Genomic DNA, 15,512 nt, shown 5'->3' on the forward strand with positions numbered 1-15,512 from the left:
TTAGAAATATTTCTGATGTTACTTAGGAGCAGGCAACGCGACGAAAAATGACTCATCGTTGCCAATCTAGTGGAGCTTCAGACATACGCCGATGCATTTACAAACTGTTTCCATAAATTCTAGTTGTCATAGTAATGCAGTAATGATAAAATTGATGTAAAATGCATATACGTATACTACAAATAGATACGCTAATTTCACTTATTTCCCCGGTTTTGTGTAAGTCTTATACCTAGTTTGGAGGGTAAACACATACCAATTGACAACACTGATAAACAATTGAAGAGAGCAAAATGCCGCAAAGAATGCCGTAGTTCCCTTGGATAAGTACTGGTTAGAGGTCGCGTTTACGATTGTTGTGATGAAAGTGCCCCAACGTCTATGGGTACAATTGGTGTGCGGATTTTGCACAGGAAATGGGAAGTTTGTTGACACAAGCGACTCCGCAAATATCGAGATGGCGTCAATCTTCTAAACTTTTTTCATTGTAAGTAAAAATTTCAAAAGCGTCATGGGGGTAGTGTGCACTGCGTTGGCCACACTTTTCATTAACCTCTGTTTAAATCTTAAAATATGGCCTTAATTTCTAACTTTGGAGAAAATGCTTACTTCAAAAGGAGAGTAGAGGTCTTGAGCTCCTGCTATCACCACCAACAACTCATGACTGATGACCATCTCCGGTGTCAGGACGTGTTAAAGTACTTTTTCACAGGGTGACCAAATACGCGGTAGTCAGCGAGTTGGCCAGTCCAGTCGGTTGTTTCCGCTACAATTAATTAGAAGGAAGGGAAGCGGGTTGAGAGTGAGGGAGGGAATATAGTGTGTTGGGGCAGCCACACTCGCTCTAATTATCTATGTGACACTTGCCAGGTTCGCCTGAAACATCCAAAATGGATTAGACACAATCTAATCCATTATCTCTATTTTATTCCTCAAGGCGGTAACTACAATACTTCTGTGGATTAAGCATTCCCATTGGGTCCCCCTTACTGTAGGATAGAGTTCAAAGGTAAATTCTAGGTTAATTACAGCCAGGCAAAAATAAATTACTTTAAATTCTTCTTCAGGAGGTAAAATTCTATAGAAAAACAACTGCCATATGTAGTCTAGCTAGCTGAGGAATACCGGCTTAGATCTACCCAAGCTCAAATGATGGTGGTGAAACAGGTTCAAAAAGTGGTGTCGAACCGGACTGGGGTAGATCTAGGGTACCTATCCGCGGCGGCCCAGACTATGGCAGTTGCGGTTTTTCTATGCAATTTTACCTACTGAACAAGAATTTAAAGTAATATTTATTCGGACGACTGTAATTAACCACCAGGGGCCAGTACTAAACACGGCGAAATACATTGGACGCCCCAATCCCTAGTGGATGTCGTATCCGCGGTTAAGTTTTTTGAAGGGTAATTCTAAAGAATAGTTCTGCACAAACTGCAAGGAACGTAACCGCGGATACGACATCCACTAGGGATTGGGGCGTCCAATGTATTTCGCCGTTTTTAGTACTGGACCCTGGGGATTAATACAGTCATCCAAATAAATATTACTTTAAATTCTTGTTCAGTAAGTAAAATAACATAGGAAAACATCAATTGCCATATTCTAGGCCACCGCGGATTGCTTCTGTAGAAATACCCGGACTGGTGACGAAATGGGCAATCCCCCCCAGCACTGACTTTCAGACTTACGTAGGCTACCCTGAGATATGCCATCTTAGAACAGGCTCGAGCACAAATCTCACTTTGATCTGTCCTAGTCCTGAGGGTGCAGTATGACAGGCCTAAGTGAAATATGAACTACAACACGATGAAAAAAAAAAATATATATATATATACTTGGTACTATATAGTACCTAGGCTAAATGACGGAACTTGGGCTACCAAGGTATGGGTACCCTAGGCTCTAGGTACACCAGAACTGAGTTATACATCAGTCCCAAATTAATGTCACAAGTTCAATGACTAACGAAGTAAATAAACATCACACAATAGTCAATAATGGTCAAAGAAAATATCCAAATGACATTGCAAAGGTGGGCCTACCTGCTAATGCAAACGCAATTAGAGTGACAGATGAAAACCACCTCCGCATCGTCTTCAGTTTCACCATCGATTCCCTCAAGGCCCTCTCCCTTCGGACTTCCAAATAATAATGATGGGCTGGTGACGTGTTCTCTTCAAATCTGTTTTAAAACTCCTCTCGCACCTGTAAATGCATTGGGCGACACCAGCAGTCTGGAGAATTATAACTTGATTTCACCTGGGTGACGTCGGGGAGCGAGAGAGGGAGAGAGAGAAAGAAGTTGGGAGTCAGTTTGTTGTTGTTTGGCGGACCACTCTCACTCACTCACTGCGACCGGAGGTCTCGCGAACACACGGAGGAAGAAGTTTGTCGGGTTCTCCTTACGGAGTCGCGAGAGAAGTCAATAAAAAAGATTGTTTCTTGCTTTATTTTTCCTTCTCCTTAATAGGTATAAGATTTCATATTTTAATCCAACATACCAACAATTTACTTCACCAGGTGTCACAAGGGCTTAGTTCCGACCTCTGATGTCAAAGAGATTTATGTTGAGTTGCGCTGAAAGCATACAAGCGCGTGCATATATAACTAAATATAATAAACAGACTGGCAATCATATATTTCAGAATTATAAATTAACAAGTGTTCACTATACTGCAGAATAATAGATTAACCGATATTCACTACTGTACAGAATAATGTATTCAAACTATCCACATATAGCTATTCTTAAAAATCAATTATTAGATGATAGAGATGTGAAATAATTGTTTTTTTTCTTTCTTTCTTTTGTTAAGATACAGTTGTGAGTGATGACAGCAAAGAGAAATTCCCAAAACTGGCGAAAGGAGTTAGAAGTGTGTTGGAAGAGATATGAAAGTGAAGTCAACAGGCGTTTATGTCAATGAATGTAAAGCTATGATGGCATAAAAACTCATAAGATGAAGTGATATATGATGACGTGCATTTTACAATACAACCGAGCAACTGAACATATTTATACCCAGGAAGAAATCTCACAAATTCTTAAGCATATAGTTTTACAATGCCTTTTTAGGACTGAGAAGCTATTGTTGATCCATTACTTCATTTGAGAAGTTGGAGTGTGGATGCTGAATGAGAGCAAAAGAGAGTATGAAGCTCTCGGAATCTATCGTCATGTGGTTAAATTTCAGGGGCGGACTGGGATGTTAATTAAAGCGGCCCGGGCATTTTTCACTCAGAGTGAGTGGCGAGCGAAGCGATGTTAAGCAATTTTAGGGGTATTTTGAGGTCTATGTAGGAACGTAATTCGCTATTTTAGATAATATCTATGATAATTAAACTGTTGAAAAATAAATAAATAAATATAATTAAATAGATAAAGCTCCACAGCAAACATGTCTTTAATATCTGAAGAGATCCACTGACGGATGTTGTCTCGATGATTGTGATAACAGAATTAACAGGTGTTTTTGACAGCAAAGTAACCAGAGAGCAACGTCCTCGTGAACTTTTTACTTCACTATGTCGCTGCTTACTGTTTTGAATGACTTCTGTCAGATGCTGATCTGTTCTGGAATCATTGCTACTTCCTAAGTAGCTTTATGACCTCTAGAGAAGTTCCATGGTCGGCCTCGACACTCTCCAGTGTGCGCGCTGCTTCTTCATTGGTTCCTCTGTAGCTCAGTCCTCGCTTCCCAATTAATTTGAGCACCTCCACAATTCTTTCCATTATCCCTCGTTTTCTTTTCACCTCTTCACGAAGGCTGCGTGTGAGGAAGTGGGAAATACATGTCTCCAATCAGTTATGCCGTTGATGAAAGTGCAGTTATCCGAACTGTTAGAACATGCTGTGCACACTGAACATTGAAGATAATGATTTCCTCATTGTACGACAGCCAGGATCGGTTGCTACCATCTTTTCGTATGAATGACCTCTTGACAACAGCTTGTCAGTCTTTTGATGTGGATAGTAACTCCAAAACTGCGAATGTCCATCATCTCCATCCATGTGATTTACTAAAGTAGCAGATCGAAGAGCACCTGTCGTCTGAGGTCGGAGCAAGTGAACCGTCACTCTGAAATGACTGAATCGGCGAACTTAGATATGCAGATGAAGAAGCAGTTGGAATATCAACTTCAATTAGCGGTGCCTCCAGGCAGGAATCAGTAGTAGATATTTTCGATGTACCAATAACTGGTGTCACATGTTCAACTTCACTGACTATAGGTGATGCAGATGATGAAGTCTCACCTTCCAATTTGTCCAGCTGTGAACAGGGTTTAGGGTCAGTCTTGAAAATATCAGAGATTTTTCCACATTCTGAAGCACTGATTGCAAGCCTCATTTTCTTTCGCTCCAGCTCTTTCTCTGCACCACATTTTCTCTTCTCCTGGCTTGATTTATCCATCGTCAGTGTCACTGGTGTGTCTATAACTTATCTGAAAAACGAAAAAATTACAACTTTGTCAACTTCGTAATAAAATGTCAACTTCGTATAAAATCGATGTTAGAAAATTAAATCGAAGCAATAGCCCCTCGGCATTATCTGTACAGTATTTCACGTAACTCACAAGTCCGTGAAGTGTTTTATTCTATTGCCAACCTACTTGTAAAATTGGATTATATATATATATATATATATATATATATATATATATATATATATATATATAATATATATATATACACACACACATATATATATATATATATATATATATATATATATATATATATATAATCCAGTTTATGTGATGAGGAATTTTATAATTGCTATTGCACAATAATGCAAATTTGCAATGGTGTAACTATTTTTGCTAGAATTATTACCATGAGAAATAAGTTAATGACCATAATTCACTATACAGTACATCATCTTGCTCAGCAAGAAACTTAGAAATCAATTGTATTGCAGAGCAGTAATAATCATGGGCATGGCATTAATGGATATAATTCACAACGCATTACGTTTCTTTGCTCAACTAAAAATCCGATACTTTCATAAAAGAGTAATTAGCGTGAGTACTAACGCATTACATTTCTTTTCTCAACAAGAAATCAAATGATTACATTATTCTGGTCATTTTCAAAAACCACGAAAATCTAATGATAAAAGAATCAGAGTATTCGCTCACTTGTCGAAGTCGAATGAAATTAATGGACAATCATTGCGGTTCACAACAACGTTGATTAATGTGGACTTATTAATTATAAAACGACACCTTGAAGACAAAGCATGTGGTTTCACTCAACAAAACATTTGGAGGATACACCTGCACTACTACTTCGGCATAATTGAATCATCGTCTGAGGAACTTTATGAATATTATGCTGGAAATGATGAGAAGTTCAAATACTAACTAAAAGCCTTCTCTAGTATCTTAATTTTGTGTGACAGTCTCAATAATAATAATAATAATAATAATAATAATAATAATAATAATAATAATAATAATAATAATAATAATAATAACAGAAAACGATCAGGCAAAGATCCTCTGGGACCATGGTATCAGAACAGATAGGGTGATACGTGACAATAGACCAGACATGACGTTGATTGACAAAACCAAGAAGAAAGTATCACTCACTGATGTCGCAATACCAGGGACACCAAAGTAGATGAGAAAAAGAAACAATTTATAAGTATCAAGACATGAAAATAGAAATAAGAAGGATATGGGATATGCCAGTGGAAATTGTAGCCATATTCATAGGAACACTGGGCACGATCCCAAGATCCCTAAAAAGGAACTGGGAACAACTAGATGGTTAAGTAGCTCCAGGAATCAAACAGAAGAGTGTGCTACGAAACAGCACACATAATAATAATAATAATAATAATAATAATAATAATAATAATAATAATAATAATAATAATAATAATAATAATAAAAAGGAGGCAGAATGCAACCATGGCCCCACACTTTAAAAACCACCCAGTCGAATAGGATGACTGTGATAGATAATAATATTATTATTAAATATTGGCTGATTTACGTCCAGGATCTCATTTCACAATTTTCAACATGAATGTAATTCTGGATGATGTATCAGTTCCGAAAAGCATTCACATAAGTCATTTGTTATTAAGTGAACGTGATATCACAGTGGATGCCACATGGCCAGCAAGTGTTCCCAGATCTACACACTTGTAACTTTTATTACAGAAATGCATTAGTTATAAGGCTCCTCTATACCAAGTGTTGATTGTTATAAACTCATTCTTTCTGCTTACGTATGTGGGCGATCGTATTTGCTCCTGCCGTTTGTTACGTGATTCAAAGTTCTAAAATCATGGTTTCGTTTATTTCCCTAAAGACTTACTTATTCGAAGCTTCATTCATTTACCGCTTTCGCATCGGAAGGTTTTTTTTTTCTTTTTTTCGTATAGCAAAATATACATCTTTTCCTGCTCCTCCTCACCATGCCACGACACCCTGTTCTCAGTCACATGTAAGGTAGGTAGATGCACCTGTATTTTCTACCGTTTTCCTCCTACGTAACTGGTATATAATGATGACGATGATGATGTTTAGATGTATTTTTTTTTCTTCCTTTTTTATTATTATTATTATTTTTTTTTGTAGTTTTAGTGTTGTGGGAAATTATTTCGAACGCTTGCAATTTTCCTATTTTCAGTTTCCCATAAACCTTCTTTCATGAAAAATGTCTCTTGCTCTTTTTTTTTTTTTTTTTTTTTTTTTTGGGTGGGGAGTGGGGAGGGGGGGGTGAGGTTGTTGATCAGCACGTCCCCGGCCCGCTCCTCCAAACCACCTGCCACCAGCAGATGCGGGCCCAATAAGGGTATTTTAGTATTTTTCTCCTCTAAAATCAAGTATTATTTTTTTCTGAAGAAACCATAATTTCCAGAAATGCTCGGGAACGTATTCCATGTTCTGCAATGTCCAGGATGTCTGAATTATTATGAAGTCCCGAGTACTACCCGGTATGACTCTACTCGATACGACAGGAATATTAAGATTTTAAATAGCCAAGCTCTGCAAACCCTCAGGATCATTTTCAGCGGTTCTATGTATACTCCGTAGAAAACATGTGCACTTAAACCTAAGACAAAGTAAAATAGGCTTCATTATAAGAGTTAATACACTAAAATCCTCACCACCGCAGAGAAAGAGAATTTAAGAAAGTAAAAGAAAATAAATCTAAAAATATTTATGAGCTTCAGATTATCCAGACATAAAGACATATAATACACAAGAAATAAATTTAGGAAATTTCGCATTGTTTTAACAATGTTAAGGAGTCTCTTATTTATAGCTACTCCTTCAATACACACACACATACACACACACACACACACACACACACACACACACACACACATATATATATATATATATATATATATATATATATATATATATATATATATATATATATATATATATATATATATATATATATATATATATATATATATATATATATATATATATATATATATATATATATATATATATATATATATATATATATATATATATATATATATATATATATATATATATTTATATTAAACATCTGCAACAGCCTAAATGGACTCTCTCTCATTTAAGGTATCGATTTATCTTGACAAAGAAGCGTTAATTCGCCTACTATATAACAACAGTACCGATTCAAGAAGAAGAAACATTATTTTGAGAAACAACGAGAAGCAGACGTTGATTGAAGGGAAACGAACATTCGACTTTTGACCGACGTGATATTCGTCAGAATTCACAAGTTTGGTAGCATATCTTTATAATGAAAGTATATACCAATTTCATGACGGAGTATCGGTCAGAAATGTCTGTCCTGGACGAAAACTATCATGCATGTTTGAGTAGATACATAACTTTGGGACCTTGTGTAAACATTTATTCTTATTATTTCTATATATATAATATATATATATATCATATATATATATATATATATATATATATGTGTGTGTGTGTGTGTGTGTGTGTGTGTGTGTGTGTGTGTGTGCGCGTGTGTGTGTATGTGTATGTATAAATCGTTAATGTTACGTAACTATACAATTTATTTTCATGTTTCTCAGACATAATATTCACATGGACAAAATACACCACGGTACACTAAAGCTTTAATTTCCCGGCATCGTAACGGTGTTAGCTATGAAACATATATAATAACATTAGGACAAATGTTAAGAAATTCACAGTTTCGTGAAAGAAATTGTTAAAAAATATCCACAATTATATATTAAAAATATATTTCTATGTAAAAATATAGAATTAAGACTTTCGAACACCTCATCAGTGTAACGTTACACTGGTGAGGAACACCGTTCAGGTGTTCGAAAGTCTTTGGTCTATATTTTTACATAGAAATACATATCTAATATATAATTGTGGATATTTTTTAACATAAAGACAAATTTTCATATCTTGTATTTAGAAAAGGCATTCTAAAAAAAACTGCTGGAAATAAAATGTGAAAGGATAAAGAGATTAGGAAGGTATATCCAGCCAGGAAGAAAGCAGAGCAATTCAAATGAATATCAATGTTACCAAGACGCCGCCCGGAAGGTATCGCAACCAACAACAAACATTGCCCTGGTTGCTTTGCAAAGGTCGGCAATCGATTCGACCGTATACTGACCAAACAACTCATGATATGGTGCCCTTTAAACGAGCTGCTGGAGGACCGAGCTCGCGAACGCTTCGAGGAATTCCGAGGGAAATAATAATATCAATTCGAACACGTCAGCGGAAGCTATAAACAAGCTGACAGTAAAGGGAATAGGCGGGTACAAAAATGATAAACATTCGATATATACTTGCCTTCTGCAATGTTTATGAATCTCTCTCTCTCTCTCTCTCCTTCTCTTCATCTTCTCGTCTCTCTCTCTCTCTCTCTCATCTCTCTCTCTCTTTTAAACACACATACTACGTATAATATATATATATATATATATATATATATATATATATATATATATATATATATATATATATATATATATATATATTTATTGACCCCCCTTCCCCTGATAGATAGCGGGTGGCTTCAGAGATCAATGTAATACAACCGTCATTGGCGCATTCATTCTTCAACTTCCACAACATCAACCGCCTCATTCACTTACAAAGAGGCCTTAAAAGCATCACATCAACTCATTACACAAATAATTCTTTTTTTTTTCTTCTTAACGAACGTGCCTCGTCAGTGAGAAACCTTGGTTCATTCCCACGGTGGGGTTATTTCTTGAAAAATCCATTGCGTCCCTGTTAATCTGGATAATGATTTCTATACTGTTTATTACATGTAGACAACTGCGTTGGGTTCAACTATGGAGAAAGACACAGACACACACATATATATATATATATATATATATATATATATATATATATATATATATATATGTGTGTGTGTGTGTGTGTGTGTGTGTGTGTGTGTGTGTGTATGTATATATTTGTGTCTGTGTCTTTCTCCACCTTAGTTGAACCCAACGCAGTTGTCTACATGTAATAAACAGTATAGAAATCATTATCCAGATTAGCAGGGACGCAATGGATTTTTCAAGAAATAACCCCACCGTGGGAATGAACCAAGGTTTCTCACTGACGAGGCACGTTCGTTAAGAAGAAGAAGAAAAAAGGAATTATTTGTGTCATGAGTTGATGTGATGCTTTTAAGGCCTCTTTGTAAGTGAATGAGGCGGTTGATGTTGTGGAAGTTGAAGAATGAATGCGCCAGTGACGGTTATATTACATTGATCTCTGAAGCCACCCGCTATCTATCAGGGAAAGGGGTCTAATATATATATTATATATATATATATATATATATATTATATATATAGATATATACTATATTATATATATATATATTATAATAACGTAGTATGTGTGTTTAAAAGAGAGAGAGAGAGAGGAGAGAGAGAGAGAGACGAGAGGACAGAGACGGGGAGAGGGAGAGAGAGCAGGGAGGAGATGTGATCGAGAGAGAGATGAGAGAGAGAGAGATGAGCGAGAGAGAGAGAGAGCGAGAGGATTTATCGGTCGGTGGTTTGAATACGGATGGAGGACCGCTGGCATAATATGTACAACGGTGATAAAGATAATGGGTGTCCCATTACGCGGTCTAGAATTGCTGTGACGTCCTCCAGATGTTTCCTCCGTCGGTTGATGCGGTGAGTTTCTCAAAAGGATTTCAAAATGAAATGTCCCGGTTTGTACAGGAAAGGCCGGGTCGGGGGTTGAGTCAGGTCAGTCGTTCTGATATAAACACCTCTTGAGGTCAAGTGAATTCGTATTTGACCTGGGGTCTTGTTTACTCATGCATGTACTGTGAGACTAAGTGTAATTTATTCTTGTCTGATGATATATATATATATATATATATATATATATATATATATATATATATATATATAATATATATGTGTGTGTGTGTGTGTGTGTGTGTGTGTGTGTGTGTGTGTGCTTCTATGTCTATACATGCAAACATACACAAATATATGCGCGACAAATATATGTATGTATGTATCTATATAAGTCTGTATACACACACACACACACTCCAAGTCGGGTTCCACAACAGAAGGAGGGCTTAGAGCAAAAAACGAAACATTAGTCATTAGCAAACTCGTACCTTAACACAGGAAGATCTATTCTGACTGACACCAATTCAGCCTTGATTACTAGTAAACACGGAAAATAGGTGAGTGACTAGGGTATCCATATGGAATATACACGTGTCATGCATGAATGAGGTCAACGTACGGTTCTGCTTTTATTATATGTGGCCTGCACTTGAGCAGTGTCAGTTGAAAAAAAAGTGATATTAACGTAGTTATATTCTCCAGTACCCCCCGCAAGCTCACTTTTTCAGTTTAAAAGTGTCCTACTAAAATTGCTATTCCCCTGTAATGAATCTAGTCACCTACCTGTTATTGCTCTATAGCATTGTTCAAAATGTACAAACATTAATATGACACAGCGTAGAAAGCCATAAACAGAATAAATGCCATTTTGTTGAAAAGAATAAAACAAGAGCGAAGAACAGGACAAGCTAATAATTAAATATACATTCGACAGCACTACTAGTCAGACGATTAGTCACTGCGATACTGCGAGTTGTCGCGCCCAAAGATAATTCCGATGAAAAGAACTCTGAGAGAATAATGGACGGCGCTTTTCATCAAGGTCCAGTCCTTGGTAAAAGTAAAGCAAGAAAAATGAACTCTAAGATTCATCGATAAAAAGTTCACTGACGATCTTAACTCAGATGGATACGAAAATATAAGATTACTCAACAGAAAAAGTCATAGAAAATATCATCGGACAAGAATAAATTACACTTAGTCTCACAGTACATGCATGAGTAAACAAGACCCCTGCTCTAACAATCTATCCCTCTCTCAGGATGAGCAGGTCAAATACGAATTCACTTGACCTCAAGAGGTGTTTATATCAGAACGACTGACCTGACTCAACCGCCGACCCGGTCTTTCCTGTACAAACCGGGACATTTCATTTTGAAATCCTTTTGAGAAACTCACTGCATCAACCGACGGAGGAAACATCTGGAGGACGTCACAGCAATTCTAGACCGCGTAATGGGACACCCATTATCTTTATCACCGTTGTACATATTATGCCAGCGGTCCTCCATCAGTATTCAAACCACCGACCGATAAATCCTCCTTCCCTCAACTGATCCCAACCACATAGTAGCATCCCTTACGGGACTAGCGCCATCAGTGCACCTCGTGCGGTACACTGTGGGCATTACTAAAGGTCCTTTGCTGCGTTCCTTCCGCCCCTAGCTGCAATTCCTTTCATTCCTTTTACTGTTGTTCCGTTCATAGTCCCTGTTTTTCCATCATACTTCCCACCCTCTCCTAGAAATTTTTTCATAGCGCAACTGCGAGGTTTTCCTCCTGTTACACCTTTCAAACATTTTCGCTCTCAATTTCCGTTTCAGCGTTCAAGAACCTCATAGGTCCCGGTGATTGGCCTTTGGCCTAAATTCTAAATTCAATTCACTATAGCAAATCACTGAAAGTTCAATATCAACGGGAAAACACACTACATTATTCTATAGGAATGTTTCACTTCCTGACCATATCCATTAGGACAGATGTATCTGTCTGCATGCATGCAAGAGAAGGCTGAACGGATTTCCCGAACTGAAAAATAAGAAATGCCATTCCCTTAGAAACTGACCCAAGGTGAAGTCCATAAAGAACTTCTATAAAGAGAACACGAACATTAATAAAAAAAAAATTAAAACTGTCCTTCGCAATATTTTAAACTTGAAAAAAAGAAAATAAATAATTCAGGAATGGTCTGTGCATTTCGACTGATGCTATATTAAACTAGGCGGCCACACCAGAGGCTCTCCCGATGTTCAAAAGACATTTCTAACCAAGGTTCACTATTTCTAACTAATGCAAACTAAATTCTATTTCATTTCGACAAAGTATGGGATGTATGGACCGGGAAGAAGCTCTCAGCATGTTTGGTCATATGTGTCCTCAATTCAAGGTTACATTTCGGTTAGTAGGGCAAACTGGAGACCTTGACGTGGCCCTAAGCAATAATTGATAAAGGGTTTGATTGTAAAGCAACATCTACTAGATCTATTTCTATAGGGAAATAAAATAACGGTAGACAGGAGAATACATGCACAATTAATTTGGGAACAAGATAAAAAGACAACTACTTTAAAACATTACAACTTCGATTTTTTTAGGAATCCCGCGTCTAAGAAAATCTCTATAATCAGAATCATGGTTCAGAAAGTGGGTTTTAGAATTCAGTCACCCTAATCACCGTTCATATTTCGATAAGGGGCTAAATTATAATGATGGAACTAGCGGGGTCCGTGTAACGTCCACGTAACGTTACTCAGTACGTCGCAAACACATTCACTTCACGTGAAATGATCAACGAATAGAAATGATAAACGAAAGATGAAATAGAGCAAGAAATATTTCACCAATTTTTTTCTGCCTCAAGTGTTAGTTACAAATGTCTTTAAATCGGTACAGCTTGTGAACGCTGCTTTTCATTAAAAGCATTTTCATGACTTCAAAATAAATCAATTACATTTTCCTTCAAGTAACTTTGATTGCATTTTCGGTTGCATTGGTCTATGAATACTGCAGAGCAATATGCATTGTTTCCTCTCTCTCTCTCTCTCTCTCTCTCTCTCTCTCTCTCTCAATTAGGAGCTTATTTAGAATGTTCGTGGGATGGAAAAGTCAGTGAACAGTCAATATTCAATGTGGTTTTAACAATTAAGACCAAACACACTTGGTTATTAATGGTATCGAATCTGGAGAATACTGTGTGCTCAGAGATAACACTAATAACAGGAATTTTTTTTTATCTAACGGTTGATCTTCTTCATTAAAAGACTTATCATTATCATTATTAAGCAAAGAATGTACGTGTTTAATACAAGGTAAAAACGGCTCCGATTAGAATCCTTATTCGTAAAAAGAAAGAGAGAGAGAGAGAGAGAGAGAGAGAGAGAGAGAGAGAGAGAGAGAGAGAGAGAGAGAGAGAGAGAGAGAGAGAAGTATGGTATAACAGATAAAATATAAGAAAGATTCAACGAGTAAATATAGTTCCAATCTGGAAAGTTCCAGGAGATTTATTACCGGCCGATGTTTCCGAAACATTACAGGAAGTTACCTCGCAAGGGAGTAATCAGGATCCAAGTGGGCGTAACCACGGTCGTAACGAAGTGACCACCGGCCACCTAAACGGTTTTCGTAGTTATATCAAGCTAAGGCTTGAAAGAGTACGTCTCGGGAATTTGTTTGTTTCCGGAAGACTGTGTTGCTGGTTCGTAACTTTTTTGGAAAGGATTTTTGTTTGTTTGTATAGTATTTTTACGTTGCACGGAACCAGTGGTTATTCAGCAACGGGACCAACGGCTTTACGTGACTTCCGAACCACGTCGACAGCGAACTTCTATCACCAGAAATACACATCTCTCACTCCTCAATGGAATGCCAGCGAATCGAACGCGCGACCACCGAGGTGGCACACCAACACCGTACCGACCACGCCACTTAGGCGCCTTTTTGGAAAGGAAAATCCTTTGAAAAAAAATCATTTGTATGACAGCTGACGCTGTCAAATAAGGGCATATATGAACGCAATCAAGATTCAGTGATACTGCTGAAGCATAAACGGAAATTATTCTTCTCGACTGGAAGCCAGTGAAAAAATATCTCGAGAGGAAACCGACTTGCAAGGTTGGTTAACCACGGAATTCCGAGTTTTCAAAACCTCTTCTGACAACCATCAGGATGTTCTGAGGGAAAACTATTTGCTGTGTATCTTTGTGTTGAGGCACTTCACGATATTCAGTAGCCTCTTTTTTTTTTTTTCTTTTTTTTTAACTAGAGTTGAGAATTATACAAAGAACTAGTTTTTCTTTGCCTTACCGTAAGCCCTTGAATTCATTATTCTCTTTTCATCTGTACAGGCTGTATTGTTCAGTGTGCCAAACGAATTACGTAATGCATGTGTGTAATGGAATATTATTATCAAGGTCAACTTTCATGTTCATCACGACATTAAACAAGAATGGTGCGAGATTATTCTCCTAAACGCAGAAAGATTTCCTTACTATACATGAAAAATAACTGGTGTCACTTAAAAATTTTACACTTAAATTAACTTATATTAGTTTAAATATAAACGTCTTGTAAATAGCTGCCAAAGACACAAGCCACACTAAAATTAGTTTAAATGGTTTAAGCAGGAGAAAACAGTATAATTCTCTCTCTCTCTCTCTCTCTCTCTCTCTCTTTCTAGGCACCACAGTCAGATTAGGCTGATCGGTTTCTTGAAGTTTATCATAACTGAGCGGAATGATTGAACTGAAAAAGTGTTAGATCAATCTCAATATGTTATTCTGAGTCACGTTTAAACATATCTTATTATATATGAACTAAGTATTTCCATATGGAATATTGCAGCTGTCGGTGAACGTATAAAAGCTAATGCTCCTCGTGATATTTCCTCTAAAACTATATTTGAAGGTTAACTCGATAGAAGACTTACCGAAAGCGATATTGGCAATTAATCATCACTAAATATTACTTCGAATAACGAAGTTGAAAAAGTACACAATTTAGTCCCTTGTGAATCAGAGGGTAATTTCTGAAGGTCTCGCAGGGATGAATCTTGCAAAAACAGGTTTCTTGAATCGTTGCGACAATTTTCTTACAGTTTTTTTTTTTTTTTTTGCGGTGTTTTTACGTTGCATGGAACCAGTGGTTACTCAGGAACGGAACCAACGGCTCCACGTGACTTCCGAACCACGTCGAGAGTGAACTTCTATCACCAGAAATACACATCTCTAATTACTCAGTGGAACGGCCGAGAATCGAACTCGCGCCCAACGAGGTGGCACGCCAACACCATACCGACCACGCCACTGAGGCGCAATTTTCTTACAGTATCTCACGCCAGATTTCATCATGTTTATTTAGTAATTCAAATGATCA

The 15,512-nt window shown here is 37.1% G+C and overlaps 1 protein-coding gene and 1 long non-coding RNA gene across 2 annotated transcripts in view; both read right to left on the reverse strand.

Annotated features, from left to right (window-relative positions):
* LOC135222921 (UDP-glucuronic acid decarboxylase 1-like) overlaps positions 1-2,530 on the reverse strand; it is a 61,227-nt gene extending 58,697 nt beyond the window's left edge. The window contains exon 1 of the mRNA XM_064261353.1: positions 2,043-2,530. Within this exon, the coding sequence (XP_064117423.1) occupies positions 2,043-2,109 (67 nt within the window). The 5' untranslated portion in view covers positions 2,110-2,530. The remainder of the gene's footprint in view (positions 1-2,042) is intronic.
* Positions 2,531-2,585: 55 nt separating this feature from the next.
* Positions 2,586-15,512, reverse strand: part of LOC135222923 (uncharacterized) — a 105,279-nt gene continuing 92,352 nt past the window's right edge. The window contains exon 4 of the long non-coding RNA XR_010316391.1: positions 2,586-4,443. This is a non-coding gene — a long non-coding RNA (uncharacterized LOC135222923). The remainder of the gene's footprint in view (positions 4,444-15,512) is intronic.

Source organism: Macrobrachium nipponense, chromosome 8 (genome assembly GCF_015104395.2).
Source record: "Macrobrachium nipponense isolate FS-2020 chromosome 8, ASM1510439v2, whole genome shotgun sequence".
Lineage (NCBI taxonomy): Eukaryota > Metazoa > Arthropoda > Malacostraca > Decapoda > Palaemonidae > Macrobrachium > Macrobrachium nipponense.